An 18,950-nucleotide genomic window follows, 5' to 3' on the forward strand; every position below is an offset into this window, starting at 1 on the left:
ATCTCCGACCGTCTTAGCCTAGACCTAGCTAGGTGAACAAGATCCTTTTTTATTTTTTAAGAGGACCAAAAGTCTTTTTCTGCTGCATAAAACTTTTCAATTAAAGGATTCTCCCAATGGGGTTCCATTCTCATTAATTAGTACGCCACTTAGAACTGGTAATATGGCATCAAATTTAAAAAGAGATAGGAGGAAGTAGTTTCATCTAAAGGAAACCATTTAGATATACATAAAAATAGAAGGAAGCAGTTTCATCTGAACAGAATCAATTAGATACAGATAACAATTTTTGACAAGTCATGAATTTAAACCTTATGCAGAATTTATGAAACAAAAACATAAAAGATTTGCATTGGAGGGGTAGTTTCATATACCAATTCATTACCTTCTTGCTGATATACGCCTTGGAAACAACAACATGAAACCTCCTATTGGGGTTAGTCTAAAGAGCAAGAGCTGCAAAACTTGTAGTTCAAATAACCCTTCAGATATTCGTTTACTTAATGTTGCAAATAGTTGGATAAAGCTAGCATGTATCATATAGAAGATGCCCAAAAGAATTGCCCCTGTTTTGGAGGGAACAATCTGTCTTGCATAGGGTGAAACAATGTCTTTTATGGTCTGCAGTTGCCCAGCTTCCTCCAGATGATATGCTACCAGGTTCCTCCAGATGAACCATGCCCATGCTCTCGTTATATCCAGCTGACTCTGAACATTTTTTCAGTTTATAATAATCAATATTAGCTCCTTTTATGCAATCCAAAGGTGTGTACATCGTGTGGATCTTATGATATACCACTTCTTGCCTATATTTAAAGACTTCATAGTAACAGAATCGTGTTCTTCTGAAGTCATGGGCCAAAATCCACCGCACGCAACCATGCATCTCTCTCCTGTGTCCATCTTTCTCTGCAAGTTTACATCATACTGCACCTTGAGAGATTGAGGACCAAATAACTGAAGAAGGCAAAGTGCCACTAAATTACAGCGCTACTTAATGTATAACAAACAATTTACCTTGCCAATTTCTGAAATGCTCCATGTATGGAGCATCACATGACATTCAACATCATGCTCACAGGCAACTTACATAAAAGTGGTAGTCAATTCAAGTTCTAGATCAGAGCATGGATGGGAAGATGCATTTACATTTCAATTTTACCAAATATATAAATCAAACCGAACCAAATCATGACTGACGAAGGCAACATAACTATCTGATTACCAAAATGCCACTCTTCAACCTTACAAATAGTAGCTTTTCACCATATGCAACTCAAATTTCATCCCTGCTCACACAGCTCCTCAAACCTGGCCAAGCTGCAAATAGAAAATATCAGTATCATTCATTCATTCAAATGAGCAAAACTTAATTTGAACACGACTTTTTTAGCCTAGCAACTAATCCTGGTGCAATAAAATGCCTGGCAGGCAAGAATATCATTAACTAGGTTTAGGTCTAATGAGAATGGAAGACCAAAAGTAGCAATTCAATTATTTGGTTGCCAATGCCACTTGGTTAATATGCCAAAAGGAATTGAAGAGGCAAAATCAGCAGCAAAATAAGATTTCAACATAGTAGCAAACAGAGAAAATAAAAGAAGCCATGGCCATATAACAAACCTTCTAAGGAGAGGCTTTGGGTTGTAAGGGAACAAACCCTTCTTTTGCAGATCTTCCACTGTTCTCTTTAATGAATAAAGACATACTTTAGCATCGAGGAAAAGCTTCTGTGAATTCTTGGCTTCTTTATCACAACCAGAACCATTCTTATACTCTTTACTTGAGCTGGCTCTGGCACTACTTATATCCCTGGAGGTCCTCTGCCTTTTACAGTCAATCTTTTCTATTTTTGTCAAGTACATGGAATCATCAACAAAAGCATGCCAAGACTGGGAAACCAAGCGTAAGCACCTGCGTCCATAAGTGTGTAAGAGAGGTCAAAAGTCACAATTCAGAAGATACTTTGTTCCATCTGAAGACATGAGCCAGAGAAAAATGTAAGATAGCTACCAACCTTAAGAGATACTGAGCACAATGCACACCAACATCTTTAGATATGAGGTAATCAACAAGTACCATGTGATCATAGTGCAGCTGCAGAATAATAGAAATGAAGAAATAACATTATGCTCAACATAGGCATTATGGAGTGAAATGGGAGCAAATTTGAAAGATTAATAAAAGGGTACCATGTATCAGCAAATTAATGAGTCCTAAGGTACTGAATTTTGTTTAGTATGTCCCATAACAAATGTGAATGCTGTCCATGTCCTCTTGATCATGATTACAGTGCTAACTAATTAACTTCCTACTTATCCTGTGGGCTGGGGTACCAGAGCCCAAGAGTTATACACAAGGATCATATCCCCTACCCAGGACTATTTTAGACCAATGGCCCATACTATAAAGTCACTCATACCATGAGATGAACAAGACCTGAATGTTAAGGTGCTATCTTACAGAAACCATTGTACAAAAGCAATAGATGGAAAATATGTTCACTGACTCACCAGCAAAAGCAACAGATGGAATAGGTGAACTGGGTCGAAAATACTTGAGAACAGTTTTGCACCAATCAGTTCAGTAGAATTCATGCTATCTCTGCGAGTTTGGACAAAAAGGTCACAACTTACATAAGCACCCATTGCCTTGATAACATTTTCCTTGCTTCAGTAACAAAAAATATTTTTCTACTTACATTTTCAGGAAAATGTGTGGAGCATCAAAAAGCTGTAAGAGAATACTGAATAGCATGTCATCCTGAAATATGAATGAACATTGAACATATTACCAAGACTGTTTAGAATCGTAAAGCCAGTGGTGAGCCTTTAGAGTAGGGATTTAAGTATGAACTTGTTAATATCCAATATTTAGCAAAAAAAATTATCAGACAACTGTCTTCAGCATTTTCTAACTCAGTTTGACAAATACAGAGAATAGAGTAGATAGGTTGTATTAGTTAGCAGCTAGCATTAAGGATGATTGGGCATGATGATTCACTGATTGATGTCCTACATATAATAGAGGCATACTGAAGTAGAAATTTACAACTGATGTCAATCTAAATTATCTAACAAAGGTAATAAACTAAACAGCTTCGAAGTTAAGTTGCGTTTCCCTAGAACAATAAATAAATTTATCAATCAATCCATCATTCAGGCATAGATGCATACCTCCTCCATATACAATGCCAGAAAGGATAAGGCAATATCTGTTGATGATTTTGAATCAAAACTCATGTCTAAGTAACATCTTTGAAACCAGTCTGAAATTTCTGATAAGCCAGAACAGCTGCAGTGATCACTGCAGCCTTGCACCTTGTGACCCAACAAACAATCATCCCTCTTGCATGAACATTGAAGTGTACCATCGTTTCTGTTGTAAGACAAACATATGGAAAAACTGAGGAACAAATAGATAGCTTGCCTTTGCAGGTGCCGAGTTGACTTATCCTGACTCTCGACTAAATCTACCATGTTCAGTAAAAATGGAGAACCTTCTAAACAATTATCTAGTTTAGCAATATGTTGCGAGATAGGTTCATGAAGAAGGTCATGAAAGTACTGTCGAAGTAATTTCAGATAACAAACAATACGTGAGCAATCTTGCTGCATGTAAGGTTTTAGCCGCATCATTACCATCTGCATCAAAAAATGAAACAAGTGCGTCAAGCCAGAGTAACTAGCAACAAGTTACACAGGGGCCCTGGATGTCAGAACTTACCAGAATTTTGTGCTTTAAGTACTGATAAAGACTTTTGGAGCCATCATGTTGCTCCTGTAAGGAAGCTGCTATCTTGGGAACTATATCCACGAGTTTCACATACATATCTTGTCCATCTGTACCTTCCAGGTAACTTTGCTCAAGTAATGAGCACAGTAGCTGGAGAAGACTGCCTGTCAGAATTCCAGAGTGTAGTGAATCATTACAGAAGCCAAATCTGCTATCCTTGACACGGTTGACAATTTCTCCAGTATGTAATGGATGGAAAGTAACTGAAGGCATGTTCTGAATATGATGAATGGACAGACAAATGAAGTCATCTTTCAGTTCACTGTCGCTGTGTTTAAGGAACTTTAAGATAGCATGTAATACTCGAAAGAGACTGGACATGGTTTGCTCACTGATATCGAGACAACGCTCATTAAGTACTGTCATGAAGCTTGTGATACTGGTGCTTGAACTAGTAATATCCTCATTGTTGGAGTCAGTTGTAGAATGTAAAGCGTTATGAACACATTTTGATTCTGCATGTATAGCTGCCCAGACAAGCTCAATAAACTGAATCCAAATAGAATCCTAGGAATACAGCAACAGCCATGGAATAAATAGGGGACTAAGTTGAGAAAAAGTAACTGAGTGCACCAAAAGAAGAGAAGAGAAAATATGATCATACAAACTTAATTAGGGTACTGGATATGGAAACCAGAACATTGCCAGCTGAGTGTTTGACATAGCCACTGCAGAAACCAAGGACACCAACCTGAAAAGGATGACATACATTTTAGTTTTAGTAACCTAGTAGCCATGCTGATGTCCTTTAATGTACAGGCAACACAAGACAATAGTAGCTAATAATTAAAACTGAAATGGGTAGTGTGAAAGATTGATATAATTCACCAAACAAAACAGTTATACCAGGACAACTGGAAATGTAAACCTTAACACAGTAGAAAACACAGTACCAAACAAGCTAGTCATGCGGTGGCATGAAAAGCACTACACACAGATACAGTTTAAAGGAAACATCATAGCATTTAATGCGGGACTGCTACTAACAACGCGCAGTTCTCCTGCATGTCCGAGAAAAAAAAAATACTGGACTGCTACTTCAAGGAACAAATTAAGTGACAAAGACAAAACCAAGGGCATGGAATGTAATAAAATAGTGCAGTGCTGTCTCAAATTTGAATGTAATACTGAATTAGTGAATGCAATTAGATACAGTGGAGAGTGGAGCCTAATCCTGAAAAACAACGGGAGACTAATCTTGAGGTACTGGAACACAAAATCCTGTACATTGCTGAGCAGGTTATTCAAGGGTGGTGGTCATCTTGTTTCCTTATTACTTTATTGGTACATATATAAACACTGCATACATTTAAGGCGAAACTCAAAAGGCATTGCTCACTAACAGGCAGGCATGTCTGAATGCCTACATAAGCACAACGCCATGCAAGAGGGAAGGGCCATTGACGGCCCTACCAACTGATGTTTCATGAGAACAGGACAAACATAGCAAAGAAACCAGAATATGATGTCTTACCAATATGGAGACCACATTTGCCAGGCAGCCAAATCCATCATGTGGATGCTGTCCAGGTGGTAAAGAACAACTATGAACTTCTCCGGAACATGAAAAAATTTCCTAAATAAGAGGGAAAAACATGGTTCTGTGTTATTTGCTCCTGACATAGTTGTACAGCCTCAATGGATGGGAAAATTAACAGGTTACCAGAGTCACAGCAAGTACCAGATCAATGAAATTTCACTAATGTAATGAAACATAAAACTGTAAACACATAAATGCCATGAAGTGTGATCAAATAGAAAATATATATCGACGTTTTTTAATAAATCACAAAATTTGATGTCAGAATTCCTTTTTTTCCTCGAATACGCAGGAGAACTGCGTATCATTGTATTAATAGAAGAGAAAGGAGTCATACATAGACCCAAACACACACACACACTGGGGAAGTCAGAATTCCTTAAAGATTGTCTTATATTTGGGCATTTTACAGGTTTACACAACGAAAAGTCATCAATATTAAATTGTGCACAAAGATAACACTTGATATTGTCTTTCTATCAAGTAGCTAACTAAAGCGCAGTTGCAACCTTTGATAGAGAGAGTTGCTGACAAATTACCAGGGTGGAAGGTGGAATTGATGAATAGGGTTGGTCGAGCTACATATGTGCAGTCTGTCCTCTCCTCCATGCTGATCTATTTTGCCACTGCCTTGGAGCTTCCTCCTTGGTGCTTAAAGACGGTGGATAAAATTCGTCGCATTTTCCTATGGAGGGGCAGGAAGGAGGCCAATGGAGGACACTGTTTGATTGCTTGGCCCAAGGTTAGTCGTCCAAAGGAGTTGGAAGGCTTGGGTATTTTGGATCTGCAGAGGTTTGGATGGGCTCTCAGGGTTCGGCGGTTGTGGTTGAGCAAAACAGAACCTGATAAGCCATGGACAGCTTTCCCAGTCACGATTCATGGATGTGCCCAGTCTCTTTTTGCTTCTGCCGTGACTACAGAAGTTGGTAATGGGGCAAACACCAAGTTCTGGACAGATAGATGGCTTAATGGGTGCTCTATTGAGTTTCTTGCTCCTCATCTTTTCGCAGGTGTATCAAAAAGACATGTCAAAAGGTGCATGGTTCAGGAAGCCCTCCTGGATAACTACTGGTTGCAGGACATCCAAGGCCACTACTGTGGCGGTCTTAGCTCGATTCCTAGATATTTGGGACATGGTACAGGAGGTAGTGCTCCAACCTAAAGTTGATGATGTGCACAAATGGAAGTTCGAGAGTTCAGGACAATTCTCCACCAGATCAGCATATGAGGCACTCTTCCATGGAGCAGTTTATTTTGAACCGAGTAAACTTATCTGGACTACTTGGGCTCCAAGGAAGTGCAAACTTTTCCTCTGGTTAATTGCAAATAATCACTGTTGGACAGCTGACAGGTTCGCTAGACGCAGTCTCCCCCATCCTGAACATTGCCCCTTCTGTGATCAAGAGGATGAGACAATTCAGCACATCATGTATTCTTGTGTTTTCTCCCGGCATTTCCAGCTTCAGCTGCTGCGCCGTTTCGGACTCTGTGATCTTGCTCCTCAATCAATCTCGGCTGGATTTTTTGACTGGTGGCAGCAGGCAGGTGATAGATTAAGCGTGGAAGCTCGGCGAGGATTTAACTCACTGGTCGTTTGAGGGGCCTGGACTCTTTGGAAGATGAGGAATGATATAGTGTTTAATGGTGCCTCGCCCAGGTTGATCAAACGCTTCTCCTGGCACAGGATGAGACTGATCACTGAATGATGGCAGGCGCCAAAGGCCTTAGTGGTCTGGTTGCTGCTTGACCTGGGGGTTAGCGGTGTGTGTTGGTTAGGAGGTGGTTGCCTCATACTAAGAACGGGTGCGGATGTAATTTAAGACCCTAAGTGTGTGGGAGGTGTGTGGTTGTATGACTATCTGAGCCTTTTCTTCTATCTTAATGCAATGATACGCAGCTCTCCTGCATATTCGAGAAGAAGAAATATTGTTGAATCAGTTTTTTCAGTTAGGCACGAAGTACTCACAAAATAGATGTCACCCAATCATACTGCTTTGCAAATGGAATCTGTCCAGCGGCTGCAGCCCACGTGGACTGAGATTGAAAGGTTATGGAAGCATCAAACCTAAGATTTAAAATGGAAATTGGATGTGTTATTTGCTCCAAAGCGAAGAATCACACAAGATTTATGGTTCCACCAGACCAAAGTCAGTCATGGACTAACTGATCTCTGGTGAAACTGTTTTCCGTTCTGTAAGAGTAAGCCACCGCCATCCTGCACTGCTGTCATGATTCTAAACCAGTGAATTTTGCAGATAGGTCGCATTGTTAATTGTCAGTTCCCAACAGTTGTATGAGGACATTACACGACAGAGTACAAATTATAGTTAATATACTATTTTTTGAAACAGATACAGTTATCGCTTCTCAAACCAGGGGCAACGCAATTTAGTAATTTACCCATCTATAAATCCCACATCATACAACTACATCGTCCATGTAAACTAACATGAATTGCAGCAGATTAACCACGAAACAAAAATATATATTTATTGAATTCAAAGAAACACCTGATCGGATTCACATCGTCGCTGCTCCTCCTCCTCTTCCTCCTGGCTCCATCCTAGAATTGCCTTGTTTACCTGAAACGATGCTGGAATAAACCATCAAGCCGCGGCCCCCCGGAAACGCAAGTTAGACTGCAGGACGGCTGAGGTTACCTTGGAGAGCACGAGGAGGAGGCGCCGCTCGTCCTCCCGCGTGAGCTGACGTGGCGGCAATGTTTCGGCTTCCTGCGGTGCGAGTGACGGGAGGCAGTCAGATAGAGGCGTGGAGCGGCGACCAGCGCCGGTGTACCGGGTTGCTTGCTCGCTTACGAGGTGGGGGAGAAGGGAGGCGGCGACGAGGTCGCAGAGGCGGGTGAGCCGCCGCTTCTGCCACTCCGGCGGCGGCGCCATTTGCTGCTCCGCTCCTAGCGGTGGATTTGCGACTCTTTCCGAAAGAGAGAGAAATACGATTAGGGACACAAGAAACCGCCTTTGCTGAAAGAAAGCGCATTTCACGCCGCGGGAACGCCGAAATTATAGAAGGCCATGGTGAGCGAAAATGCAAAATAGAGCCATTGCTAATTTTCCATTAAGAATCTAAACTTTCTATGTGCTACTGGAGGCTGAAATTGATAGTAGTATATTTTATAAGACCGTGATCAGTAGAACATTCATCGTACAGTACATGAGAAACTAGAATTCTGGAAACATGTAGCAATGGTCATGAATTTTCACTAATGTAATTAGACTAAAAATATAAACACATCCACCATGAAGTGTGATAAAATGGAGAGGCTGTTGTAGTACGAAATGGAGAGATTGTTGGAGTGGATGGAGAGTGTATATTTTAGAGAGGAACCTAGCTGTTGGGATTTGGAGAGTGGGAAATGGATAGTCTGTTGGAATAAAAAACTCAATACGGAGAGAAATCTTTTACCAAGAGTTAAATGGAGAGGCAAAAATGGATAGTCTGTTGGAAATGCTCTAAGGTAACAGGTAATGGCAAATGAGACGTCACTAAATATCACTGCTTTAGAAATGGAAGCTATCGTTTCTGGAAAAAGAAAAAGGTAAATGAGATGTCACTAAATATCACTGCTTTAGAAATGGAAGCTGTCAGTTTTGCAAAAAAGAAAAAAAGAGCTCACACTATCTAATGTGGACTGAGATTGGAAGGTTATGGAAGTATAAAAAAAATTTATTGATTCCATCCATTGTGAACTTAGATTATGAGGTCACAGGAGAAAAAAAAACATAAAAAATTGAAGATTGACTGCTGTTTACTCAAAGATCGACCATGGAATAATTGATCTTAACAAACGGGACAAATTTTTCTATCTGTAATATCAATTTCAGATTCTCCATAGAACGTGCCACGCTACTCGAAACGGATGGTTATACTGTAGGAGTAGGACTAATAAAATTTATACGGCAACGAAGCTTCGTCGAAGAATTAACAATCAAACAAGTAAATAACTATAGCAATTCGAAGCAATACCTTATCCAATTCACATCCTCGCTCCTCCTGTTCCCATCGTCGAATCGTCTTATTCACCTGCAGCAATTCCCAATCAAATCATAACGCCGAAGCCTCCCGGAAAACGATTAAACAGGGAGATAATCAGATAACTGAAGTTACTGTGCAGAGCCCGAGAAGGAGGTGCTTCTCGTCCTTCCGCGCCAGCTGCCGCCGCGGCGACGGCCCGGGTTCCTGCGGTGCGCAGAGCGGCCTGGGGCTTGCAGGAGACTAAGGCCTGCGTGTGGAGTTGCTTGCTTACGAGGTGGGGGAGCAGGCAGGTCCGCAGGTGGAAACGAGGTCACAGAGGCGGGCGAGCTGCCGCTTCAGCTTCTCCGACTCCGGCGGCGGCCGCGGCTGGTGCTGCCGTGTTGGCCTGCTGCTAATTTGACTTCCGTCTTCGCTGCGAGGCTGCGTTTTTCACTCTTTTACGTGTCTCCACGCACGCGGCAAATTTTTATTATCCGTATACGAAAATGTATGCTTCGTCGTCGGATAGTCAGAGTATAAATTATAGTTAACATATTATTTTTTGAAATAGGTCCAGTTCTAGGAAGGTAGGCAATGCGACCGCCAGGAGCCCATAAAGTTAAGGGGCCAAGACCATATAGGTAATTAGTATATATAATTTTTATTTAGCATAGTAAACATTTGAAGGCCCATCACAAAGCAGCTTTTGCCGTAGGTAACTCTCTTCTATTCTATGTAACATGATTCATCAAGCGGAGGACAGATCGTAGGCGACGTTTCGTTTGATCGTTTCCTACCGCCGCGACCCTGCCTGCCCATCGACACGCTCTGACCGAGGAGAGGAGATGCCCGCGCCGATCCGATTGGTTCCTCACCCGACGAGGCGGCGACCGGCAACTGCAAGGACACCGATTCGATTCGCTCGTCACAGTAAGCAACATACCGATTGATTAGTATTTTCTAATTTTTTTTACCGATTGTGCTAGGGTTAAAATTTCTATTTCAATGTATTTATTTGAATATGATAGACGTTGCTTAAGGGTGCTCAGAATAGAAAAAAAAAAGAAAACAAGAAGATCAATTTGTAGAATCGCAAAGAGGTGCTCTACATAAGTTTTTTTCAATTTCAAATAATGCTGAAGTCAATCAAGATCAGGGGCGGGAACAAGTTGCAGAAGTCGATACTGATGAAGGTGCTACAGAAGAGATGCTGAAGCTGATGCCAATGATCATACTCAGGCTCCGGGAGGTGACACTTTACAACCATCAGATGATACTGAAACTGTTTATATTGATGAACAAGAAGATTCATTTTTGACTATTTTTTATCTTAGAACATGGGGAAATCTTGACAATAGCAAAAAAGATATCTTAATTGAGAAACGACCCGTGAGAGAAATGGATCTACAATTCCTTTGTGATCCCAGTGGCAGACATTTTTCTTATGCTTATTACTTCAGGAAATTATCTAACGGTGAGTTTGTTGATAGGAAGTGGTTAGTTTATTCTAAACATGTGGACAAGGTTTATTGTTTTTGCTACAAATTGTTCAAATCAAATCAGAACAAGTTCCTGTTAGCATCTGATGGAGTAAGGGATCGGAAGCATCTCAATGAGAAACTGAAAACACATGAGAACAGTGTGGAGCATTTGACAAACATGAGTACATGGAATGAGCTTCGGCTTAGATTAAGCAAAAATCAAACAATTGATGATGAAATGCAATAGGAAATTACAAAGGAAAAGGAGCGTTGGAGACAAGTCCTGGTAAGAATAGTTTCTGCTGTGAAGTTTCTTGCTAAACAAAATCTAGCCTTTCGAGGATCAAATGAGAAACTTTATGGACGTAACAATGGTAATTTTCTAACCACAGTTGAAATGATTGCTGAATTTGATCCTGTAATGCAAGAACATATTAGGCGCATTCAAAGTAATAAAATTCATCATCATTATCTTAGCCATAATATTCAGGATGAGTTAATTACTATTTTTGCTGATGCTGTGAAAAATCATATCTTAAAGATTATCAAAGATGCCAAGTATTTCTCTTTTATCTTGGATTGTACCCCAGATGTGAGGCATGAAGAACAAATGACATTAATTGTGCGTTGTGTTAATATGTCAAGTACCATTCCAAGAGTAGAGGAATTTTTCTTGGAGTTCTTTCAAGTTGATGACACCTCCAGATTGGGGCTTTTTAATGTTTTGTTGGATGCACTTCGGTCTCTTGATTTGAACATTGATGATGTGAGAGGTCAAGGTTATGACAATGGTTCCAATATGAAGGGAAAACATCAAGGTGTGCAGACATATTTGCTTGAAATTAATCCAAAAGCATTATATATGCTATGTGCATGTCATAGTTTGAATCTCACTCTTTGTGATATGGCAAAATCTTGCAAGACAGCTATTTCGTTCTTTGGTGTTATACAAAGGATATATTGTTTGTTTGCACGCTCTACTAAGAGGTGGAAAAATTTGACTAATAATGTTGAGAGGTTTACTGTCAAACCCTTGTCTAATACTTGTTGGGAGAGTCAAATAAAGAGTGTGCAACCTATCAGGTATCAAGCCCCACAAATAATATTAGCATTGAAGGAAGTGGAAAGAACTTCTACTGATGACCCAAAAACAGTAAGTGATGCTCAATCATTGGTAACTGCGATTGAGAAATTTGAATTTATAGTTGGTATGGTTATCTGGGATGAATTTTATCTACTATCAACATGGTGAGCAAAAATTTACAATCTAAGATTATGTTCTTAGATGCTACTCTCAAACAAATTGAAGTGGTCATCTCATATTTTCAGAAGGACAGAGAAGAAGGCTTCAATGCTAGTATTGAGACTGCAAAATCCATTACATCTAGTATGGACATAGAGCTAAAATTTCCTACAAAACGTCAAGGTAAAAGAAAGAAACATTTTGATAAACAAAATGATGAAACCGAAGAATTACAACTTTCAACTATAGATGAGTTCAAAATTAGTTACTTCCTAGTTATTGTTGATGCTGCAATTGCTTCATTGACTAGTCGATTTGAACAGCTAAAGAAATTTGAAAAAAAAATGATTCCTTATTCAACTCAGAAAATCTGAAGTCCTTGGATGATAATGAACTATGAAAGTGCTGCACTACTTTTGCAAAATCTTTTTCTCATGAAAACAAGCCTGATGTTGAGTTGGATGATTTTTTCTCTGAATTAAAAGTGTTGCAAGTATCTTTGCCAGAAGAATTGATGTCAGCACCTGAGATTCCTCAGTTTGTTAAAGCTGCAGATGGCTATCCGAATGTCTCCATTGCATATCGGATTCTCTTAACTATTCGAGTAATAGTAGCATCAGCTGAAAGAAATTTCTCTGAATTGAAACTATTGAAAAATTGTTTGAGATCAACTATGTTACAAGAAATAATGAATGGCTTGGCTATGTGTAGCATTGAGAAGGATGTTTTGGGCGACATTAATCTTAATACTGTTCTTGAAGATTTTGCATCAAGAAATGTTCGAAGACAGTTTTTTACAAAGCACTGAAGTATTATATTTTTATTTGAGGTAATCATAATAGTTATTTTTTATTTTTTTGTTACACTATTGTTATGTTTTATGAGCTATACATATATTGCAAAGTGACTTTTATTATTCATATATTTTAGTTTTGATATTAAAAATTAGTTCAACGTCCCTTATCTTCTTGCTTGCTCTAGGAACCTTAAAATTATAGACCGGTCCTGAACAATTACAGTTATCACTCCTCAAACAAGGGGCCACGCAATTTAGTAATTTACCCATTTATAAATCCCACATTATACAACTACATCGTCCATGTAAACTAATAGGAATTGCAGCAGATTAACAATGAAAAGAAGATATATATTTATTGAATTCAAAGAAACACCTGATCGGATTCACATCGTCGCTGCTCCTCCTCCTGTTCCTCCTAGCTGCTCCTCCTCCTGTTCCTCCTAGCGATTGCCAATTTTTCATGAAGAATCTAAGCCTTCTATGTGCTACGGGAGGCTGAAGATTGGCAGTAGTATATTTTACATGGCCGTGATCAGCAGGATATTCATCATACAGTACATGGGAAATTAGAATTCTGGAAACATGTAGATGTAATTAGACTCCAAAATATAAACATATCGGCCATGAGGTGTGATAAAATAGGGAGTATCTAACGAAGTGGATGAATAAGTCAATTCAAAATAGGAAGTATCTAATGGAGTGGATGAATAAGTCAATTCAAGACTCGCTGTCACAGCCTACTATGTCCCACCTTATATCCAGGTTTTGTTCGACCTCTCTTCAGTGCCAGCTTCGTTTTAATGGAACGCAATTCTACTAAAAAAAGAATAAAACTGCAATGGGCCTATGCTTGAATCAGGGTTGCTCGCAGTTTACATCGCGCAGAAACTTGAAAGGGGATGAGTAACTGATGAACTGCCCCCTCGTGGAAAATTGCAATGCATGTACAATCAGAAGGCATAATCAATGCTGAACAATTTGAGACCGATGCATAACCACGATACCATTAATATGCATCAACATCATCCCAGCAGCTGTATTTCAGTTGTTTTTAGCAGCCACAAAGATCCAAGGTCGGTGAAAGCATGAACATAACGATAACAGGAACCATTTGTGGAGGAGTCAAATTCTGGCTTGTCAACAACAACAGACTTCCTACATCGGCAACGAAGAAAAAATAACAGTACACCAACAACTACGAACAGCTCCAGTCCTGTGAGTTCGATATAACGCTGCTCCACCACATTGCGATTTCTGCCTTTCTCGGGCAAGATCACCGGTTTGACACGCTTATGTGAAGATACAAGGTCTGTGAAAGCTGTCCTGCATCACCTTACAAGTTCATTCACCTACAAAGTGAAATGGAGGAAGTTACAATTGGGTTACAAACCAAGAAAAATAATATAATGCAAATTAGTTGGTGAAAAATACAAGAGAAACGAATTACTAGACGCCGGACCTCTGTTTGATAGACAAAAGATGCAAACTAAACAAGACCATTTACATTTTACATTTCAATCCAGGAGATTCATCGGATAGTACAAGAAAGGGCTCTCTAGAAAATGGTAACACATAGGTTTGCTATTAAATTACATTTCAGATATCTGGTTAAAGCTTCAGTTTAGTGACTAGTTCAGACCATTTTTGTTTAGCTCAATTTCCCCAGATTATCTGTGTAACAAAAATAAGAGTACAAACCCTGAATTTCTGATACTACTACGGAGCGTGGATAATTATTATTCTATATGCACTAAGCCAATGAGTTGAATGAAACTTGAAAATCACAGGAAGGGAACAATTGTTACTTCATTTATAAAGTGGACGGAATTTTACAAATATATATGGTATCAATATTAAAGAAAACTTCTACATAGGAAGGCCTTGCCACTCTTCATTAACAAAATTGGATTAAATGCCCGCAAAAAAACAAGTTTGGATTAAAGATTTAGGACAATTTGAAAGGCAGTTGAACTAACCAATTTGAGTAGGAAATTTGACATAAAAAGGAAATAATCTTTATTGGTGGAAATAAAAACAAACAAAAAAAGAACGGTCCCAACTGATTCAACAGCTCTTGAAGCTTAGTAAAAGTTCGAATAAATAAACTAATGCAGTAAACATGAATCAAGTGATAGCACAATATATAGTTTCAAGAAAACCATAAAGCAATCCAAGATTCATCAACCATCAGCAACATTTTCAAAGGTTAAACTTTAAAAGCCACTCCTTTAACAAGGTCTGAATGACTATGCACTCCTTTAAAAATTGTGATACCTAGGAAGACAGTGAAAAAGAACCAAGTTATCCTTGGTTACGCATACAACATATCTTAAACATCAGCAAAATGTAATATTAACCTTGTTAACTGGCACAGTTTGCAAGGCTTAATGGGCTTCCTGTGTACAAACCAAGTGCAAAATATTGCCCAGTCTCTGCTACATCTGTAGTAGAAGTGTTGGTCCTTGGATTGTAAATTCTCAATGATCCCCTATCACGTCCCTGGTAAGCAATTACTATTCTCCCGTCATTTAACTCCAACAAGGGACCTACTGATCGAGTGCACAACATGCTGCTGGACACCAAGTTCAACTTGTATGCTGTGCTGCTTGACCCATAAGCCCCTTTCAAAGTCCATCAGAAACCACAAGTCTATATTTGCTGAATAACAGCGGTGGACCACAACTAAGCAGCCATTCATGGCAGCCAATGAGAGTTCATCCGTACCAAAACCACCATCCGTAAGGCTGCTTAGGGGTCCTGTGAGACATGGCCTCCACTCATCCGTCTCAAGGTCAAAGGAACCTATGTGGCCTTCTTCCTCAACAAACTAATTAGAGAAGAAGTACACAATCCCATTGATGACCACAGTCCTCCAGAAGAGAAATGTAACATTATATTGTGCTGCCCTCCATCGAGCATTGATGCCGCTATCCAGGGTGAAGACCTCAAAGATCTGCTCTGGGTAGCCACAGGATAAACGATCGATCACGCGGAGCACCTTGTACTCCCCTGTTGAAGCGACCTGACCGAATGCAGGCTTAGCATAGAAACTGCAGGTGCCCCCCTCGCGCGCTGCATGTTCTTCAGACAATCCTTTCAGGCAAGGCATATACAGCTCCCGTGGCCAGGTTGAGCAACCGGAAGCTGCTTTTTCCCACAGCTCCTTCCTCGATCACCCCTCCGTCCCCATATACTCCCATAGTGGCCTACTATGCTCCTGCACCACACGGGCTGAGCTGCTTTTGTGTTTTATTTATAAACTCACAATAACTAATATATCAAGTAAGATCATTTCATCTACGGGCCCACCTGCGATGCGACGTGCTTTACCCTCACGAAATGATACGCCAGCCACAACTTCAGAAAAACACCATTCCTGTAGCATTGCATCAAAAGAAATGGCAAAAGGCTGCTCTTCCAAATTGGGATTTCAGACTACATCACCAAATTTTCACAATTGTATCTTGTGCGAAGATACACAGTTTGTGAAAGCTGTTCTTCTATGATAGGCTGAAATATTCTATTCATTCATCCCAATTTTGGGAAATTTACATAGTTTACATCTTTTGTCAATATTGAATAGTGGTCCACTATCTTTCTCGCTGGTACAATACTATCATAGCTGAGGATCACAGGGAGGCAGCAAACTTTTCTTCTCTCAATAACAGAAATCGGTTGATATGAAGATGCTCATAATAACACAAACAGGTTCAGAAACAAATCCTGAACACCATATCAAGAAGCATTTGAAACAGAAAATATGATAATTTATTACAGAAAGATCTGATCGTTGTGGCTTCCTTTCTGTGAATGAAAACAATATTTAACGCAGATACAATGGAAATCATCGAGGAAGAATTGCCTAATCTCTCCTTACCTTATGTGGAGACAGTATTTCTCAGTGAAGTTTCTCCTTCACAGAGTGCTTTTTGGCAGCATCCCACACCTTTTCAACATATCCTTCAATTGGTGGAGTGAGTGTCGCCATGTACCGGTTTTCAAGGAAAGGTGTCGTGTCAGGTACCATACTAGCAGCTCATAGCTTCTGTGAGCTCATATTCTTTGGCAAGTCACTGACCACCCTCAACTGTGAGCTCATACTTGGGGATTGCCACTCATCAACCAGTCCAAGGTTGTATAGTCAATGCGCAGTGGACCCACACGGCCCCCATCATCTCTACCAGTACCTTTTGATTTGGCTTTAGCTTTGATCTTGGGGAGTAGGGGCATTGAGACTGAAATCTGAGTAATGTTCTCCATACTGGTGCTCCAGAAATGTACAAGCAACATAAATAAGACAATACTAGCTAACGATAAATATTGAAGTGAATAGTGTGAAATGAGATATAAGGTACCAAACAAAAAGTCCTTTTACCAATATAGAGATCATATTTGACAGGCAACCAAATTAATTGTATAGAAGCTCTTCACATGGTAACAGCAATTATGAACTTATCCCCTGAAACTGTTTCCTAAATGAAAAGGGAAAACATGAATCTGTGGTATTGTCTCCTGAGACAGTTGTACATGACCATTGGATGTGAAGACTGGCAAGTATGGATGCTAGATTCACAAGAAGTTTACACATAGGAAAGTCAACAGTGATACTTCCACTTGGACCAAGAAAAAAAGATGATGTTACATTGACATTACAGTTCTCATGAAGATCACTTGCATTGATTGAATGTTTGCGTGCTTATGTAGCCGGTAGTACGACCGAGCTCCACCTAGGGATCGAGGAATCAGAAGGCAAGGAGCCAGGACCTGGTCAGCCTAGGACACGCGTTAAGGACCATCAATGAAGGCAAGTCCCGACTCTAGCTTATGCCTTGTCCTATTGAGCATGAGAGTACTAATACTGCCAACTTAATATGATTTATTGCATTTATTTTCAAAAGTATTTTCAAATGCTTGCGTGCTAGCTAAACCCCAATATTCCATATTCACCCTAGGAAAAATTACATATCCCATAAACCCGTCCTATATAGATATGCTAAGCAAGTCGAGTCACGCCCCTTATATGGGATAATACTTGTTAAGACTCTCCATGGGGAGGATCCAACTCCTTTTTATAAAATACCAAGCTTTTCATCAAATAAAATACTTAGCATGGGTTTTCATGGGAAGGTGTGAGTAAAGATAAAATGATAGTAACTGAAACCATAGAGTGTGTTTTGGGCTCGAGAGTAAGGGGACAGTCTCAGTGGAGGGTTGTACTGTACCAAAGACTTTTCCCCATATCCATTGCTCCAACCATAGGCGTCCAGGTTCATCCCCTGTCCATCCTATGCGCCTATATAAGAGACCCCCTCCTCCAGAGGACACACCAACACACACGGTACTCCTATTCATGAGACCTCTCTCTCTCTCTCCCTCTGTTTTTCTGCTGCTAACTTCGCATCTCCATCGCTAGCGCTACGTGCACAGCCCTGGTGAGAGTAGGTCTCCGAAATCCTGTTCGTTGAAGGTCCTACACGGGATAGTGGGCAATCAGGTTTGGGGGAGCGTCTTCACGCGATTGCTCGACTGCTCATTCGCTTCCTGAAACGAATACGTCATCTACATCCCGGTGGCCCGTACAACTACTTCATCTACTTCCTGGTGCCATTCGAGGGATTGCACAACGTACCTCTTCCTTCATCGACTCGTACGACTACATCGACTGAGGCGCATTCGGTTCATTGACCGTTGACCTATTTCACATTCTCTTATTTCACAAAGAAACTATCCAAAACCGATGACCTATATTCTGAATTCTGATTCTAGTACTACTACTACCCAGAATCGTTTTTTTCCCTATTATTGAACTATGCCTGTATGCACTTATATAGCTACTAAAACATGGAACTCAATTACTTGAATAAAACATCATAACTGAGTTACCTTCAATTCTACAGAACATCACTAGCAGTAAGCACTGGGAGTCTAGAATTTGGATGCAAATCACTTAATATATTCAACTCCTCAAATGCAAAGATTGGAGTGAAGTTCCTTGACTGCTTTATGGTGGAATCTCTTGAACAATTCATGCATTACTATGGCCTCTCCTTACCATTAGCAAATGATGGAAAATGATTGTGCTACCTAGAAATAACGAAGTTATCCCTTACATACATCATA

The 18,950-nt window shown here is 40.0% G+C and overlaps 1 protein-coding gene across 8 annotated transcripts; it reads right to left on the reverse strand.

Moving 5' to 3' along the window:
* Nucleotides 1-226: 226 nt before the first annotated feature.
* Nucleotides 227-9,743, reverse strand: LOC117849076 (uncharacterized). 8 transcript variants are annotated; one of them, XM_034730687.2, is made up of 15 exons: nt 9,461-9,743; nt 9,320-9,376; nt 8,152-8,266; nt 7,996-8,067; nt 7,846-7,917; nt 5,270-5,371; nt 4,400-4,486; nt 3,727-4,302; nt 3,177-3,644; nt 2,702-2,763; nt 2,514-2,604; nt 2,018-2,097; nt 1,624-1,914; nt 1,018-1,320; nt 227-909 (listed from the first exon to the last, which is right to left on the reverse strand). In XM_034730687.2, the coding sequence occupies exons 3-14, from the start codon at nt 8,230-8,232 to the stop codon at nt 1,284-1,286; spliced, it is 2,019 nt and encodes a 672-aa protein (XP_034586578.1). In that variant the 5' UTR covers nt 8,233-8,266; nt 9,320-9,376; nt 9,461-9,743; the 3' UTR covers nt 227-909; nt 1,018-1,283. The 8 variants fall into 8 exon arrangements, with proteins under 8 accessions (XP_034586578.1, XP_034586581.1, XP_072148618.1 ...); XM_034730690.2 differs by having other exon boundaries at nt 9,452-9,743; XM_072292517.1 differs by lacking the exons at nt 9,320-9,376; nt 9,461-9,743 and having other exon boundaries at nt 3,727-3,899; nt 4,128-4,302; nt 7,846-7,928; nt 8,152-8,347.
* Nucleotides 9,744-18,950: the final 9,207 nt, after the last annotated feature.

This window comes from Setaria viridis, chromosome 1, assembly GCF_005286985.2.
Source record: "Setaria viridis chromosome 1, Setaria_viridis_v4.0, whole genome shotgun sequence".
Classification (NCBI taxonomy): Eukaryota; Viridiplantae; Streptophyta; class Magnoliopsida; order Poales; family Poaceae; genus Setaria; species Setaria viridis.

Excerpts from the sequence above, each read along its gene's own strand:
- LOC117849076 (XM_072292471.1), bottom strand. The coding sequence starts at position 8,332 with ATGCGCTTTCTTTCAGCAAAGGCGGTTTCTTGTGTCCCTAATCGTATT. Across the intron at positions 8,068-8,151 it reads CCTCCCTTCTCCCCCACCTC|GAAGCCGAAACATTGCCGCC; the intron begins GTAAGCGAGCAA and ends CTCGCACCGCAG. Across the intron at positions 4,303-4,399 it reads CCAGTACCCTAATTAAGTTT|GATTCTATTTGGATTCAGTT; the intron begins GTATGATCATAT and ends CTGTATTCCTAG.